Source organism: Triticum urartu, unplaced genomic scaffold (genome assembly GCF_003073215.2).
Source record: "Triticum urartu cultivar G1812 unplaced genomic scaffold, Tu2.1 TuUngrouped_contig_2328, whole genome shotgun sequence".
In the NCBI taxonomy this organism is placed as follows: Eukaryota; Viridiplantae; Streptophyta; class Magnoliopsida; order Poales; family Poaceae; genus Triticum; species Triticum urartu.
Window position 1 is genome coordinate 260 of NW_024112802.1, and position 17624 is coordinate 17883.

The 17624-nt window shown below is 46.4% G+C and overlaps 2 protein-coding genes and 1 non-coding gene across 7 annotated transcripts; 1 reads left to right on the top strand and 2 right to left on the bottom strand.

The window, feature by feature from the left end:
* Positions 1-368: 368 nt before the first annotated feature.
* On the top strand, positions 369-4914 carry LOC125526922 (transcription factor PHYTOCHROME INTERACTING FACTOR-LIKE 13-like). Of its 5 annotated transcripts, none has more exons than XM_048691525.1 (10): positions 369-1025; positions 1173-1238; positions 1339-1888; positions 1987-2097; positions 2194-2259; positions 2411-2476; positions 2601-2888; positions 2996-3133; positions 3615-4139; positions 4231-4914. In XM_048691525.1, the coding sequence occupies exons 2-8, from the start codon at positions 1192-1194 to the stop codon at positions 3116-3118; spliced, it is 1251 nt and encodes a 416-aa protein (XP_048547482.1). In that variant the 5' UTR covers positions 369-1025; positions 1173-1191; the 3' UTR covers positions 3119-3133; positions 3615-4139; positions 4231-4914. The 5 variants fall into 5 exon arrangements, with proteins under 5 accessions (XP_048547482.1, XP_048547481.1, XP_048547479.1 ...); XM_048691524.1 differs by having other exon boundaries at positions 371-1050; XM_048691521.1 differs by having other exon boundaries at positions 394-1050; positions 4244-4914.
* TRNAV-AAC lies at positions 4888-4961 on the bottom strand. The gene has a single exon. It is a non-coding gene; the product is annotated as a tRNA-Val (tRNA).
* On the bottom strand, positions 4928-9404 carry LOC125526921. Its single transcript, XM_048691520.1, has 5 exons — positions 9132-9404; positions 8615-8755; positions 7372-8309; positions 7108-7248; positions 4928-6563 (listed from the first exon to the last, which is right to left on the bottom strand). Exons 1-5 carry the CDS (start codon positions 9172-9174, stop codon positions 6234-6236), a joined length of 1593 nt encoding a protein of 530 aa, XP_048547477.1. The 5' UTR covers positions 9175-9404; the 3' UTR covers positions 4928-6233.
* Between the last annotated feature and the right edge of the window lie 8220 nt (positions 9405-17624).

A 17624-nucleotide genomic window follows, 5' to 3' on the forward strand; every position in this document is an offset into this window, starting at 1 on the left:
TGGGTCAGGGGGACTTGTGTGTGTCGGATCTGACGTGGAGGACGTGTCCGGGCCTCTTCATATCCGCCTTAGATATGGTCTGAATATGAAGGATGTCGGTCAGCTCGGACGGGCCAATACGAGGGATGCGGCTGATTCACGATTTCTTGACCGGTCACTGATCAGGCCATCCACCCGAACCATAGGGTGGTGTTTGAGGAATGCTTTCACCTAATATACCTTTTCTTGAACTGAAGTACCTAGTAGTCCACTGGATTATGAAAGACCATTGAGCTAATCCGCGGCACATGCAACATCGCCAAGTTGCCCATATTAGTGGCAGAAGAACATCGCCAAATGCATGAATGAAGTGTGAGCATAAAGAAGGAAGGCAAGGATCCAGCGAATCAGGCGGTGCATCCATCGGGGGTTGGCTTCTGGTCCAGTTCGAGTCCAAAGCCGCCGATTCCGAGGACCGGCACTAGCCCCCGGCGCCAAGGAGATCCGACAAGGACGCCGAGCGCCGCTGCCGCTCCGCCATCCAACCGCGCGAAAAAATCTCGGCTTCCCGTCGAGAAAAATCCAAGCCAATTCTCCCACGGGTCCTGCCACTGCCGCAGCGCTGCTCTGCTCCTCTTCTTCCTCGCCCCCTTTCCGAGCGAGAGAGGGGACAAGCGCTCCGTACATATACCTCGACTCACTGCCTGAAGCTGCTCGCCTGCTCCTGCTCTGCTCCGGTTCGCCAAGAAATACAGGAGAAGGGAGGGGAGGAGACTTGTCTTGTCACTTCTCCAGTGGTTCTTACTATCGGCGCGCTGGGTTGATCGAGCGGAGAACAGTGGTGGTGGTGGTGCTCAGCCGAGAGGTCAGGTCAGTGGTCAGGAGTTGGGAGCAGTGGACTGATTGTCTATCTCCCCCTCTCGTTCTCCGTTCCTTTTTGGAAGTGAAGCGATCCTCCTCCCCGTGGGTCTGCTGCCCGGAGGCTGGAGCTAGAAGAAGAAGCAGGGTAGCCTGCCTTGCTCGTTCCCCTTTCTGCTTCCTTCCAGGTCTGCTTTGCCGCTCATCTTCCAGGTTTGTTTTCCATGGATGGCTTCTCTTTCCTTTCGGGGATTGATGGATGGCTTTCCACGCCCAAGCTTCTTGCTTCGGCTCTCTTGGATGAATGGATAATGGAGTGTTGATCTTCCTTGCAGTCCCGGCGGCCGTGGCGGCATGGACGGCAATGGGAGATCGGCGGCGAGTCACAAGAAGCCTCTCGTGTAAGGACTTCTTTTCTTTTCTTCTTGAGAAATTTCCCCCCCTTTTTCGTTCGTTCGTTCGGGCATCCATCGATTGAGTCATGGGCCATGGCATCCGCAGCGCGGACAACGACCTGGTGGAGCTGCTGTGGCACAACGGGGGCGTCGTCGCGCAGCCGCAGACGCACCCGAGGCCGGCGCCCAGCGGCCTCGCCGGCGGTGGCGGGGAGACGGCCGCGTGGTTCGCGGACGACGTCGACGCGCTGGGGAACGACGTGTACGCGCAGCTCTGGAACAGCATTGCGGTGGGCGCCGCCCCGGACGTCGCGTGCGCGGCGCTCCCGGGGCCCAGCTCCCACCCTCCCCCGCCGCCGCCGCCGCCGCCGATGCCGAGCGGCATCGCCTCCAGCTGGACCGGCGGCGACATCGGCTCCACCTTCTGCGGCAGCAGCCTGGTCCCGGAGGTGCCGGCGGGGGGCAGGGAGGAAGCCAGCGCCGCACCGCCGTCGGAGGGGACGCGCGGGGCCAGCACGCGCGACGGCGGCGCCGGCACCTCGTCGTCCGGCGGGTCCGGGAGCAACTTCGGGGGCTCCGGCCTGCCGAGCGAGAGCGGCGGCCATGCCCACAAGAGGAAGGGCAGGGGCAAAGACGACTCTGATAGCCGCAGCGAGGTGTGTTCCTTGGTCCTGTTTGTCCCTATATTGCTCAGTTGCAATTTTTTCACCTGTACAAATTTTGCTTGAGCTCAAACTGAATAATGGAATTCAAGAGGAAATTGCAGGATGTGGAGTGTGAGGCCACTGAAGAGACCAAATCGTCGAGGCGGCACGGGTCGAAGCGGAGGAGCAGGGCAGCTGAAGTTCATAACCAGTCAGAGAGGGTGAGATCAGAGTCAGATGCTACTTGTGTTGCAATCTTACAGTTGAGCAAGGTGGCTTGTTTCTTATGGTGTATGTAATTTGTGCTGATGATGCAGAGACGAAGGGACCGGATCAACGAAAAGATGCGGTCACTGCAAGAACTCATACCCCACTGCAACAAGGTAAGAAATGAGTAGTATCACGCATCTTTTCTGATCAGGTGCAAGTCCCTGGAAGGCCTGGATTCATTCATTTCTGTTGGTGAATGGCGACATCTCTAATTATCACTTACATATGTTTCTTTCCTTTCCAATGTTTATTATTGAATTTCAGGCTGACAAAGCATCAATATTAGATGAGGCGATCGAGTACTTAAAGTCCCTCCAAATGCAAGTTCAGGTTAGGAGTTTACTGTTTCCTCTACCTGAACCCACAGACCTAACCCCAAATGGCATCATTTTTTGTTGAGAGAGAAATACGGCATCAGTTATTGGTTCCTAATTGAGACTGAAATCTACCTCAGATTATGTGGATGACCACCGGGATGGCGCCAATGATGTTTCCTGGTTCTCACCAGTTCATGCCGCCGATGGCCGTGGGCATGAATTCGGCATGCATGCCTGCGGCACAGGGTCTAAATCAGATGGCAAGAGTGCCATACATGAACCATTCTTTGTCAAATCACATCCCTATGAGCCCATCTCCAGCAATGAACCCTATGTACATTGCAAACCAGATGCAAAACATTCAGCTGAGGGAAGCAAGTAACCATTTCCTTCACCTAGATGGCGGGCAAGCAACGGCACCTCAGGTATAAACTGACCATAGTACCACTTCTCCTATGTTCTTAATTTTGGTGCAAGGGACTTCTCAGCCCTCTTTCATTGTTCACCTAGCTTTGGTTTCAATTCTTTGCAGGTAGCAGGACCATATGCTTATACACCACAAGTAGCACCGAAAAGCCAGATACCGGAAGTGCCGGATTGTACTGCTGTGCCAATTTCTGGGCCCGGACAACCACCTGCACCTGATGGAATTTAGAGTGACCTTGAACTAGTAAGAAGTTGTACTGATCCACACATGTTTCTTATTCAATGGCATCTGTGATGTCTAGATAACTTGAGCTGCATATCAGCACATCGGCACTGATCATTCTTTGACTGCTTATTAAGCTCTTGTGGTAGCCACCCTACATAAAAGAAAACTCACCGATTTATGCGTATCATTATTCATCTTGTATATGGAACCAGAGCTGTATACCGTTTCACATTTTATTAAAAAAAGAATAGTCTGGATGAGCAGTATGCAAAGCAATCCTCTTTTAGCTTAACCTTTCTCATGAAAGCTGACCAGTTGTTTTCATCTGATCTGTCATATAATCGACTATACGTTGGTGCCAATCTTTCTAGTTTTGACATCTTTGAACACTGTCGATAAATTTTTACAGTTGCGCGTCCATTTCATCATCAGTGAAGACGTGGATAACTTGAGAACTCAGAACCACTTGGTTTAACCATCCCTTTCTTGACATTTACAGGGTATGGACTGTGTCGCCGACCTGCACATGGGCCATCTTTCTGGAATTTTCTGAAAATACTAACATGATGAGAAGATAGTACCCATATTGCTGTTATATGTCTCGATCAATATGCGTCCGACATAAACACTAGAAGTATTTGTAAATGCTGATAACACTGTTCCCTCCCATTTATGTCGGAAAAGTATATCATCAGTACACGTCTAACTCCAATTCCCTCTGTGCATACTACTCACAACTTTCTATACAAAAATGTACTAACCATGATAGTATTAGGTTTGCACCCATTTGAAAATATACTTCTATGGCAAGCTTTACCTTTAATTTTTGTTTTATTGGTATTATCGTCTCCGAGACGTCTGGTTTATTCAAGAGAAGGGAAAAGAAAAGGTTTCAAGTTCTTGTTGTCAAATGGCCAACATCCAACCAACCAGATCCAGTGGGGGAGGAACAGAAGGGGTCAAAACAGTTATGTCCTACAGAAGCTTATTGGATATCAAAACCTTGCTCTTCTTTAAAGCCAAGGTACTACAGACCAATCAAGATTGCCTACCACACTGGCCTCTTACCTATGTTGCATCTCTCTTTAACACCATCACTTCCTTTTTGTGGGAAGATTTGGTCTGCAGGCGAAGAACGAACTTGCCGGGGCCGCCACGGAGCTGTCCGCTTCGCCGTGCCCGCCTGCGAGCGTGTGCGCACAGTCACTCCGGCGTTATGCTTATCGGCAAAGCTCCCTCGGCGAGCATCCTCGCTCCTGTGGCTCACATTCTGGGAGGGAAGTTCTGTGGTGATACAAGAGTTTGCGGTTTCTCTCCTGCTTTTGCCTGGAGTCCACGGCACCCAGCCCAGCCCAAGCCAAGTGCAGGCTGCTGTTGTTACATGGTCCTCCTGGCAACTACCAGATTCAGATGCTGCTCACCGGGGCCTGCCCGGTGCAACTGGCCGTGGGATCGTATCGTATCCCCTGAGCTTTCCTGTCTACCGCAACTGGTAAGATGCCGGATTCCCCTGGAACTTGCTGCTCACCTGTTGCAATCTCGGCGCTTTTCTTCTGGATGAAAATGACGCCCTTCGACGCGTGTTTGAGCCAAATAATTTTGTCTCTCCTTGTGCTGTGCTGTGCCGTTGTTTTCCTGGATTTTGTACAGTTTGTCAGTTGCATGCGTCGTGGTAGAAGGGTTTCTGCCTGTGTCTCGAAGTGTGGCTATGTGTTGGATGAACAAGTAGCAAAAATAGATTTTGCAAAAAAAAGGAGGATAGAAATAAAAATTGGCTTCGCCCGGGTTCGAACCGGAGACCTTCAGTGTGTTAGACTGACGTGATAACCAACTACACCACGAAACCTTGAGTGGTATGCTTCAATCATAAACGAATATATTTGTCCAGCATTCATGGAAGAAAGGGTCCGTACAGCTACAGGTTGGGCAAATTGGCACAAATTTCGGATAGGAGAGGGCGGGCACCTTTCATTTTTCTTTTGCATCGAAACTTTGTGGAGCTTTATTAGTATTTCCTCCGTTTCAAAATAGATGACTCAACTTTGTACTAAAGCTAGTGCAAAGTTGAGTCATCTATTTTAGAACGGAAGGAGTACAGAGTTAACAGACGATTACAGTCAATCAGCCTAGCTGTCCACAAGGAACTCCGGGCTCTTGTCTAGCCAGCTACCCCACAAAACAAAACAAAAATCTGGCCAGCTCTCAGTCACAGTGAGTGTGCAAGCAAGCTTCGCACACACATGTGCGGATTTATTGACAATCCTACTAACATGCTTGTTTGGAAAACTGAAAGATCTCTCCCTTGTTTCCTCAAGGATGCGTGAACGCAGCGACTGAAAGAGAAACGTCGTGCGGAAACAATCTATCATCCTTGATGACATGCGAGAAACAGCTTCTACCTTCTGTACTCGCTTGGTTGGACCATCGATAAGATCAGGGATATATCTTGGGTTACAAAAAATACCCCCTCTGTCCTACAATATAAGGTACTCCTAAATTGATATGCTCATAAATTGGCTGTAGTAACATCTTATGTTATGGGACGGAGGGAGTGCATATTATGCCTATATATACGGATAGAGGAATTACACATTTCATCTTGCAACTTGACAGACAGACGGAGGACGCGCACGGTTCAGTAGAGGGGCAGAACGCAGAAGCTACTCTGTTCTAGACTAATTTCTTCATATCTCAACATTCTTGTAGGGATGCGTATTATGGCGCTTCCTCTGAGCTCGAATGAGAGCAAGCTTAAGACGGGAACTTGTACTATCCGCTAGCTTCAGGTTCAGATATGCACGCCCTGATATTCTACAGAGATGAAAAAAAAAGACATGCGCTGTTCGCACCGTCGCCTGCCTCCGATTTCACAGCTCAATTCAGTCTCTGCAGTATATATAAACCATACAGACAAGAGGAGGGACTTGCTAGTTGTCACTGCAAGAATGTGCATGTCCCATGTTTCTCCACAATTCGTCAGTCAGTCCTGAGCTTCCCAAGCCAAATGAATCCACCCGTTGCCGGCACATGACACTAGCCAGGCCAACGGAACGGAAAACAACACGAAAAACCATCACCCTGAGGCCCTTCTCCCCACTACAAGAAGATCACACGCGAATCATTTGATGACGAGCTTCACAGACGGCGGGAGCCTGGAGCGGAGGGTCTCCCTGGCGGCCTCCCTCGCGCGGTCCCTCGCAGGCTTGTCGCCGACGTCTTCCTCCCTGACCCACCTGCCCAGCCCTTTGCAGAGATGGTGGTGCGGGTCGATCTGGAGATACGTCCTCCTCGACCGGGCGCCCGCGTGCACCAGGCACACCAAGAGCTCGACCAGCGGGGCCTGGGCGGCGAAACCGCCCACGGTGATGAAACGGAGCCTCTTGAGAGAGATGCCCTCGGGCCAGCTGACCTGGATGTCGTCCCGATAATGGTGGTCTCCGCTGCGTGCCTGCATACAAGGAAGGCCCAAGGACAGTGAGTCCATGATGTAGTGATGTGAGATTCAAAGACCCAAATATTCCAAGGCTCTTCTGGTACTCACTACCATTCACTAGCATAAGCATCGGTATATTATAGGTATGTGTAGGAAATTGTGACGCACAAGCTAGTATGAAGCTCACTTCAAATTTGACGAATTACATGGCTTCGAATTAAATGCTTGATACCATCTTAAGTAAATTGTGCCATGGTTTTATAATTCTAGATGACTTCATTTCAGGACTTGGAAACAGAACAAGGGTTGTTTATACAGACCTCAAGAACGTTATGATATACATAAGAGGAGAATGTAAAACTAATGATAAATGCTAGTATTTGATCCGTCGGCCCAAGTATGTTGCATGGAGTAGTTTCATTTATCGTATCCTAGAAGGCAAATAGTGTAACATAGAGAGGACTAAGATAATTCATTCTTTTATCTGTATGTAAAAAGGAAAATTACATTCTATTTTTTTATCTGAAGAAGAACAACAAGGAGAGCATTTAGGACATACTTCTAGCCGGAGTCTTTTAAGACAAGGAGTTGCCTTGACGAGATAAGCTACTCCACGAACATTATTCCAAGATGGCAAAATAAATAGGTTGATGAACTGTAATGCTGGGAATTTGATCGCGTAAAGTGTATAACTGGGCTTCTGCAGAAGAGCAAATGAAGCAGTTATGGAAATTCATTATCACTACAACAGTTAGAAACTGCTAACTGAGTGACTACATAACACTTGAAGATAGGGGAACAAAACACATAGATCTGAACTAACCTCCGATGGCCAAAGAAATGTCAAGGTGATTTTTCTGATCCTTTTCATGGCTTCTACACCGTCCGAAAGATAACTATTTCGGTTCTTGAAATTATTTGCCAAAAACCTCATACTGGGGGTACTAGCATAATTGATGTGTACCTCATGCCCATCATACTCGAAGATGAGTAGGCAGGTGGCGTGAATCTCAACACTCACCAGCTTTTTGCAACGAAATATATCCAAACATATCAGCACTTCATGGGAAATCCTTACATTAACAAGATCGTCACATCGTGCCAGTCTCAAATGGCGGAGAATAGGGCAGCAAGAGCAAATGTTCTGGACGCCGGCGTCGGTTATTGTGGCACGTACTAGATAAAGGCATACAAGGGAGGAAAAGGCACTGGAATCCAGCGGTGGCGTGAATATGCAATTCGTCAGGTCTAGCTTCCGCATCGAGGATCTTTGTCGCCCATCGCCAAAGCAATGCAAAGGGAAGTTATAACGATTTGCAGTCACCAAATGCTCCGGACAAGATGTCATGTCTTTACACAAGCTAAGTTTCACATCTTGTGCACCCGCCTCTGACGCAAACTGGACCCATTTGTCAAGGTGGGCAGCATGAGTGGAGTTCAAATCAAAACGAACCTCGAACACTCGAACACCAGTTCCATCATGGTGCAGCAACAGGTCATTTACCCTTTCAATGAATACCTCTGACCTTGGCCTCCTAGAGTCAGTGGAAGTGGTGCAATCTGAATTACCTCCAGCGAGAATATTGTCATCAAGAATAATAAAAGATCCTTTCCCCGATCTTGTGGAAGCAGTACTTGTCACTCTAGAATCGATCGAAAGCGACGCAAACATGTTTTCCAAAACATCATCCGATAAAGCGTTAGTCAAATTTCCAGCACTTTCTTGGCATGATTTTCTCTTCCTTTCCTTGGAACGATCTCCTGAAAGAAATATAAGATAGATTTATCGTTGCTAACATCAAAGGAATAGACAGCCTAATAATACTATAATACAAGTATCATATTTGTGACTCGAAATAAGAGAGGTAGGAGTTGGATTTCCTGCACCAAGCATCAATTGGGCATAAGCCTAGATATGGGAAATTTGACCAGCAGAGGCAACCTTTGCACACCATATAATGATGGCACAAGATACGATTATGTAGTACTTTCTAAGAAACAATTCATTTGATATTAAACGGCTATAAATAAATGGGATCACGGACAAATGGAAGTAGCGGTGCAACCTGAATTTTCTTGAGCGAGGACGCTGTCGATGGACAGCGACGCAAACATGTCGTCGAGATCTTCATGTGCCGATCCGCTGCTGCTTACGACCTTTCCAGTGTGACCTTGGGGTAATCTCCTCTTCTTATCCTCGCGACAATCTGCTGGAAATCAGAGCAATTAATCCACATTGGTTCAGTTGAGAACCATGAATGTGATTTTCAGTTCAGGCCTAAGCACACCAAATTCAACTAGTAGTTACATCTTGGAAGCGTTGTAGTGCTATATTATACTGACAAGTGACATCCCATGAGACCGAATGCGCGAAATTACCTCAACCATCATCTATTCGAACGAGGGGACTGCCTTAATCTCACACCGGCGGACAACCCTAGGCCCCAACTAGGGTAAGCAAAACGTGTTTGGGTGGGCTATTCGATTCACAAGTTAGCAATTAATTAATAATCCTACCGTGCTAAAAATAGAGTTGCGATCGAGTCGAGGGCACTGATCGGCCGATCGAGAGGGAGAGGAGACCTGGTTGTAGGTTTGCCGGCGTCCACGGTGATGCGCGGCTCATGCCGCCGGCGAGGGTCGACCGACCAGGGATCGGCGGTTCCTAGGGGGTGGAGGAGGAGGAGGGTTTGGACTTCGGAGAGACCACGATACGAACGCAGGGGCGGGGGAGTCGAGGCGGCACACACACCGACACCGACACCGGCACCGGCACCGGCCGGAAATCGCACTGGGCAGGGGAGGGAATTGCCGGTAGATTTTCCGTCGAGTTCGTTGGCCGGGGGGCGGGGTAGGGGCCGGGGGATATATGGGGGAAGGCAAGTTGTACTCAACTCACCAGTCCCGCGGTCCGACTCTTTGTCCCGCTCGGTGTGCCTCTGTGCCGTCGATCCCGGCCCCTACTCCCCATCCAACGGCCCAAACACTTTTTGTAGAATACATATCAGCTTCTGAAATTACGCGTAACTGCGAGTAAGGCTGCCCATAATGGGAGTATTATAGATAGTATCATGCATGTCTACTAAGCAATTTTGATGAGGTGGCATAAAAATAAATGAAAAAAGAGATGCTTCGGAGTATCATATCATATTAAATGATGTGCTGCTTTGTGTCATGCATGACAATAAATGTAGTCATGTATGATACCAACATATAATACTATGCATTACGGGTGTGATATCATACACCAGTATCATATGCATGATACTAGTATATGATACTCCCCATTACAACCAGCCTAAGCCAAGCTGCAATTTTCGGGGAAAGCATGAACCGACGCGTAACTGCGAGTAAGCCAAGCTGCTTCCTGCCTTCCTTTATTAATTACTGCATACTTCTCTACTTGTTTTATGGGCAGTGAATTCTGCATCAACCTTTATTGTCAGTCCGTTCTTCTTCTTTTTCTTTTGAGGATAGTCCGTGCTTCTTTCTATTGTATGTACTGACATTTTGCTGCTATGGATTTTATTTCACTTAGTACTACTATTAACCTGTCCTCGTTCATTGCTGATACTAGATAACACCCCGCGCGTTGCTGCGGAATGTGTGCATCAATTAAATTGGTTAACGGTTGAAAGCTAATAGGAAATATTATCATATTATAGTAAATATACTGCATTCTCTACAAATAATAACTTGCATTTGGACACAAAAATAATGTTTGGTAGGAAACTACCGGAATTCTCAACAACACAAAATGGGAGGTGATACAATGCATTCATGGATGTATATTTGCAAACATACACCACACTCATCAGGTTTATTGTACCTCCAAGTCCAACACACCAATTCAGTAAAGGCTTGTGTGTGTGCAGAAAGGTTCAGGAAGAAAATACAACCGAAAAAATTCTAAGGTGATAATTACTAAGAAAACACAACACATATGTAGAGAACATACCTATATATGAGACTGACAGCTGCATCTCAAAATTTCTTTTATAAGTTCTGAGATACATATACATCGAGGTATAACATAGTTGAAGGTGCAGATTTGTACAGATACATTAAAAAACATTTATTTACTTCTCTGATATTTTGCCTCGTAATTTTAAAAGAAAAAGATGCAAGTATCCGGTTTGATTTCTACCGATACAATACATTGTGCAAGCGTATAAATATTCATGCAAATAGCAACTGAGTAGACCATACCAACTCTATGTCTGGTCAACTTCGATATCTGCAATTAATATCCAGTCAGAAAACAAATACTGCATCTAAGCATAACCAATTTTGATTCTTCATACTTCCTTCTAACATCGAGTGAATCCAAACATTTGTTGATTCTTGATTTAATATAAAAAATAAGCTTATCGAAGGAGGTACGAATGACAGGAACACCATCCCCTAAAAGTGAAATACTTATCCCCTCCAACAAAAAACTAAAATACATCACTGAGTTGTGAGGTCGGAGAAGGTATATGTAACATGTGAAAAAGATAGACCTGTCACATAAGACTGAAGTGTTCCTGTCATTTCCACCAAACCTGGAAAGAAGAATAAATTGTATGGGCAAAACCTTTCTACAACGAAATGGATTCAGAATCCAAAAGATACTTCATTGTTGCCGTCCACAGTTGGTACAGATAATGAATTCCATTGAGTCTATGACAGCATAAAACGGTTCTGACCCAACAGGGTAAGTCGATGTCGGGCACCATGGCACAAGAGGAGATGGTTGCCGAGACGTGCGGCAGGGAAGAGTGGCGCAGCTACATCACACCGCAGATATGCATCTGCACCATATTGTCCACGTCCTAGTAAAGATCTAGAAAAACACAATTTATTAATATGTCCATATCAAGAAGATTCACCGTATTATCCAACATGAATCAGTGGCCGTAAGATTGCTCCTAAAGGACTGAAAACTACGTTGCGCGGATACTTCAGAAAGCGCGCGTATCCAGCCGGATACTGCCCCGATACGTTTCCCGTATGTATCCCTTGATTTTTTTTTAATTTTAAAAAAAGAAAATAATGTTTGATATTCCTAGGATACTTCTGTGATACTTTTTGGATACCCGAAACCCCTCGTTTGACGTGAAATCCCCTCAATAGTAAAGGCACACCTTTTGAAGATACCTAACATGATTGTGAGTTCATGCCAAAACATGACTGTCAATGTTCTTGTTCAATTGAAAGGCGATCAAGAGAAAGCCAATGCATTGATTGGAACAACAAACCCAGAAAAATCCCACTGCCAATTAATGAAAGTTGACCTAGTGTAAGAAAACAAAGGGAATAATCCTATTGAGGCATGTTTTGACCTAGAAGCTCTATTTTGTTTTCAATCTTTTTCATAATTAATATATGTAATACCTGTATATAAATGTATCCCCGTATCTATGTTTTCAGAAAATTGGCGTATCGGGCGTATCCCTATATCGCGTATCCGGTACATATCCAAGTATCCGTGCAACGTAGACTGAAAACACATTAAGTTGATACCTGTCGACATGCACATGACAAAGAAAGTGAAAACTATGTAAATTTGGGGACTAAGGATGAGATAACCATAGCCTGGTCTTCGTGGTTAGTGTTGTCAATGAGCTCCTTGTGACCGAGCTTGGCAGCGACGGGCCATGGACGGAGCTTCATTCGATGACTTGCAGACTTGCATTCGCTTTGCATAATAGTAAGATCTCAAATCCCCGTTTCGTAGATCTGAAGGATGCAGGAGACGAAGAAGGGGATGAAGAGGGTCAGAGGAGAAGCCAGGGAGATTTGTAGAGGCAAGGACACGCGCTGGTTCCATTGGTGGGGAGAGGATGGGACATGGTCATTTGGTTAAATCTAAATGCTTTCTTCCACATTTGCTGGGTAGTGTGCACTGGAGGCTGCATTCTGACCGGGAAATCCCGTCGATCGTGGCGGATAAAACTAAATAAGTGCATGCGCCAGTCATGGGCTACCAGTACGTGCGTGGGCCATGAACGACCAAACTTACCAGGTATCTCTTGCACAACGGTTTTCTTTTTTGAGTAAATGTAAACCAGGCGGCCATGACGATTAGCGATGAGTTTGAAAGCACCGGGAAAGGTGAAAATTTTCCTGTGGAGATGTCTGCATGATGCAATTCCCTGCCGTTGCGTGCTAGCTAATAGGCACATATCACAGTCCGCTCAGTGCCCAATTTGCTCACGATTTGCAGAAGATATAGCACATCTCTTATTTAAATGTGATAGAGCACAGGAGATTTGGAGGGGGCTCGGACTGCATGAAACAATAGCCAAAGTAGCAATACCGGGTCGATCGGGCGCTGAAATCATTGAGATATTCCTGTGCGATCCAGAACACAACACTAAATATATGGACCAGGTGGTCTTGCCTGAATTGATTGCGGTGGCATCATGGTATTTGTGGTGGCAGAGGAGAAGCATAACTCGGCAGGAACCAGTGCAATCTCCAACGCGGACGAGCCAGGCGATTCAAGCTCTGTCTTTGAACTTCGTACGGGCTGCATGCAAACCAACGATGATCCCGCGTCTTATTCACTGAAAAAAACCACTACTGAATCAGTTGGCCCTCAATGTCGACGCTGCGTTTTCAGAGGATACTAACTCGGGGGCATGCGGCGCCATTATCCGGGACAGGGGGGGGGGGGCTTATTTGTTGCGGCATCTACGGCAAAACTTGAACATGTCGCGGACGTGGTATCGGCGGAAGCTGCAGCTCTGGTTGAAGGCTTAAAATTGGCTAATACAGTTAGGAGCAACTCCTTGTTGGTGCAAACGGATAGTCTGATTTTAGTGGAGGCTCTCCAACAAAACTCTGGGCACTCGATGGTGGCAGGCCCAATTCTTGAAGAATGCCGTTTACTGATAGTTAATTTTGGAAAGGTCGTTATTGAGCATTGTAACCGCGAATCAAATATGGTGGCTCATGTGCTAGCGCAGAATGGAATTGTTGATCCACCAAACTTGTGGTTGGACTCACCTCCAGGTTTTATTTCTAATTATTTAGCGGACGATATAAGTGTTGTTTAATTTTAATAAAGCTAGCCATGATGGCCTTTCCCTCAAAAAAAACAACGATTAGCGATGATTAACCTGTGGGGTCAACAGCGGAAGGGTGTGGTATGCATGTGCATGTTTTTGGTAACGGAATCCATGCAGGATGGTAGATGCTGATGTGGGTATGCTCATGTTAAGATAATTAGGTTAGTGGAGATGAATCTTTTAGGTATATAGGATTTATTTTAAATTTATTTATTTTTGATCCGAACCAGCGGGAGCTCTACTTTTGCATTATAGAAGGGGAGAAAAAAATGTTACAATTACAAAGACTGAATGAAAAGAGGGAAACTATACATGAAAACAGGGATCAGTCACAAGGAAGGGGCCTCGTTGAAAAGGATTTTGAAAAACCCTTCTATTCCTCTCGTTCCACAAATTCCAGGCAACATAACCAGTGATGGTTATGTCCAAGCTAAGGCCATCTTTTGGGGGTGCCCATATTGATCCGAGACCACCACTACCGAACCGAAGTAGCAGCGAGAGCGATGCTAGCCAGACGTTGATGAGAGATCATCAGCTGAGACCAAAGTTCCTTCGCAAACGGACACTGAAGTAGACCGTGGCCCGCGGTGTCCCACCGGGAGATTCGTTCCAATTTTGATTGTGTGCATCTTGCTATGTAGTAATGCAGATGCTGGGTATTCGCTCATTTGCAGTTATATAAGCTTGATTTAAGTTTCAAAGAAAATATCATTAATCAGGAAAAAGAACAATTCGAGTCGTGCTTCTCTGTTTTCAGTACAGTGCCACATTGCCAACTGCGTTGAGCGTGCTTGCGCCATGCACTGTTCCATGTTCATGGTTGCCTTTGTTGATGATGAACAGTTTGAGGCCCACATCGAGCTCATTTGTGAACAGTCTCTTCAGGTATCAAGATGGACGAAGGGGGACAACAAGCCAGTGGGAAAGGAGGCAGCTTGATTGTTCTTGGACCATGCATCGTTCTACGTCAATATCTTTCTGTTGACGTCGAAGAGCCCGTGACGTGCGTTGAGCTCTTCCTACGGGTGCTGATGAATCAGCTCGTCAATATCTTTATGTCCCCTATTTTTGTTTGATGTTGAGGATCATTTGGATTAGGTTTACCCCCAAAAAAGGTAGCTTTTTTCGGGGAAGTTGTTTTAGGGAAGTAATTTCCAAAGCAATAAAAAACTGCAATGTACACAAATAATATGTTTCATTATTATTAGTCGCCTAATAATTATTCACATCTTGGTTGACACTGATGATCGTTGATCTGGCTATGAGATCCGTGCAAAAACTTCATATTTTTATGAATTATTAGAAAAACCAAAAAATCACTAGATGGATGAATTATTACATCCTGGTAAACATTATTTTACATATTTATGACATATGAAATCGATCGAGAATTAGTGAATTCTCAGTCAACTAATATGAATGCATTGTTTTTGAATTTGTATGAATACATTTGTAAAATCAATCAAGAATATCTGAGACATAGCTCCCTATTTTCCATAACATTTACATTATGTTTCCCACCAACCACAAAAAGTTGCTTACATCAATCAAAAAGGAAGTTCCCATGCCTCTTTTTTGCTGAAAATTTCAGATCTATTCATCTTCAATCATGACAGTATAACGAACACCGAAATAATAAAAAACACATCCAGATCCATAGACCACCTAGCGAGGACTACAAAGGATGTTCCTATGCTGCACATGTAAAAAACATGTAGTCGTCATGCACAAATGAAAGTAATAACTATCACAGATATTAAAGAATTGCCCATTCCAAAATGAGAGAAAAAGGTTCAAATCTATACCTAGTAATAAAAGGAGGTGTTCTAGAAAAGCTAATAAAGAGAGTTGATATTCTTGTCTGTCATAATATTTTGTAGAAAATCCCTACTGTTTCTGATAATCAAAACGCTATCCAGTTTTAAGTCAGATTTTCACTTATGCAGAAACTCCCCTATATTTCTGGTAATCAACCTGCAACTAGTTTTAAGTCGGATTTTTTGCTTTTTCAGAAAACCCTTGATATTTGGGTTAATCAACCCAACATTACATATCAAATGCTTTAAAATATATTTATATCTTTGAAACCCTAAGTCCAAATTTAACATGTTATATATGAAATTTGATTAGAAAAATATGTAAAATCTGAATATGATATTATTTTACCTGTTAGTCATTAAAAAGACTATTTAGGGTGCAACCTTAATCAGTCCATCTTTCTTTCACATGCCGATCTCAAATCAATATTCAAAGAATGCACCCACGGTTTCATACTGAAATCTATAAAAAAGACTTATATTTAGGAACGGAGGGAGTATCAAGGATTCACATCCATAATAGTTTAACATGATAAGATAGTACTAACTTGTATTATCATGATATGATCGACTTGCATATCATGGCTAGTTTTATATCCAGAAGGCTCGGATATCATCAAAGAGCGGATCAGCGTGACGCAGCAACTCGAAGCATCGAACCCGGCGGCGCTTGGCAGTAGTCAGTTGTCCATTCTTGTCATACTTGAGGGTGAATGTTATGAGCTGGAGCAGATGGCGACGAGGTAGGTTCTCCTCATTCACCTTCTCCTTGTAAGGGTCGCTCTCGTCGACGTCGACGTCATCTTCCTGGTAAGGGTCGCCCTCGTCGTCGTGGTCGTCGCCTTTTTACCATACACAATAGAGAAGCACTGCAGGATGCAGAACTTGCTCCTGCCTCCCATGTAGACGAGGTCTGCACCAAGGTGCTCCTCGCCGGGGTCCCCGCACAACATCTTCTCCTTGCTGAGCCGCCACAGGGGCGCCATCTCACTGCCAGCATCGTCGGCTTCGACGGGCGGCACGTCGGAGGAGCAGAGGTGGCCGAGGGTGTCCTTGTCCCCGGAGAGGCCGACCCAGGCATCGAGCGCGGGGTCAAAGAGGGCCTGGCCTTTGAACGGCAGCTTCCACCTGCCGTGCTGCTTCCACACGGCGACGCCGTCCTCGGCGCCGGTGTCGAGGGTGAAGGTAGCGGGGGCGCCTTTGTTGACGGTGCTGACGAAGAGCGTCTGGCCGTCGGGGTGCGCCGCGTGGCAGGTGACGTCGACGCGCCGGAACGGCGGCTTGTCGGCCAGCTTGTCCCACGACCACGCGAAGCTGCTGCGCTCCGGCGGGGGAGGGTAGAGGAGCTTGGTCGAGGACCCGGCGTCCACGGAGACCACGTTGCGGCCGACCGGCATGTAGATCGGGGTGTGCGGGCACGTCCGGCTGTGGGGGCGAGGGCCGAGGGTGAGGCTCCGCGAGTGCACGTCAAAGACGGGGACGGCGTGCTCCGGCCAGCCGCAGTCCGTGATCAGGATCTTGGTGCCGCTGGCGACGAAGAACTCGCCCGTCTGAGCAGGCAGGCGGATGAGGGCCTCCGGCAGGAGCGACCACGCGGCGCCCACCGTCTCGATCTCCCCGTCCTCGTGCCGCGCCGCGTCGTCGTCGGACTCGTAGTCCGATGACAGGTCCATCTTTCGGATGGCGTACCCGTCCCCGTCGTCGACCACGAAGTAAAGGTGGCTTTGCTGGCGCTGACGCTTGGCCTTCCGGCCGACGCCCAGCACGTCGGAGTGGCGCTTCGACGACATCGATCGTCCCTGGTGTTTCTCCTCTTCGCTCCCTTGTTTTCCTACCGAATACTACTCAGATCCGATTCGTTCCTTCTGTTATTATGCCTTCTCTTATCCTTGTATAAAACGATCCGCATGAAATTGGAATCCAATCCAGATTGAAACTGCCATCCAGCAAACACGATCCATCATTGTCTGTCTAGGACACATCTAGATGTGACATAGTTATATCACATCTAAGCTGATTTTCACTCTGTTTGTGGTCTATTTTTTTTGTCCTAGTTTTTTTTGTTTCTTGTTGATGCATTATATACTTGTGAGAGGTTAGATGTGACATTCTTAAAAAACATCTAGATGTGAATTAGACAAACTGCATTAAATAGATCCATATCGATCGGCCAAATCACGATGGTAACTTCGCCAACGGACATG

Bases quoted from the DNA above. Each gene is read 5' to 3' on its own strand.
- LOC125526921 (XM_048691520.1), bottom strand. From the start codon at position 9,174: ATGAGCCGCGCATCACCGTGGACGCCGGCAAACCTACAACCAG. The intron at 8,310-8,614 runs GTTGCACCGCTA...TATTTCTTTCAG, and splicing joins CCTCGCTCAAGAAAATTCAG to GAGATCGTTCCAAGGAAAGG. The intron at 7,249-7,371 runs GTTAGTTCAGAT...GCTCTTCTGCAG, and splicing joins CATTTCTTTGGCCATCGGAG to AAGCCCAGTTATACACTTTA.
- LOC125526922 (XM_048691525.1), top strand. From the start codon at position 1,192: ATGGACGGCAATGGGAGATCGGCGGCGAGTCACAAGAAGCCTCTCGT. The intron at 2,098-2,193 runs GTGAGATCAGAG...CTGATGATGCAG, and splicing joins TTCATAACCAGTCAGAGAGG to AGACGAAGGGACCGGATCAA. The intron at 2,477-2,600 runs GTTAGGAGTTTA...AATCTACCTCAG, and splicing joins CCCTCCAAATGCAAGTTCAG to ATTATGTGGATGACCACCGG.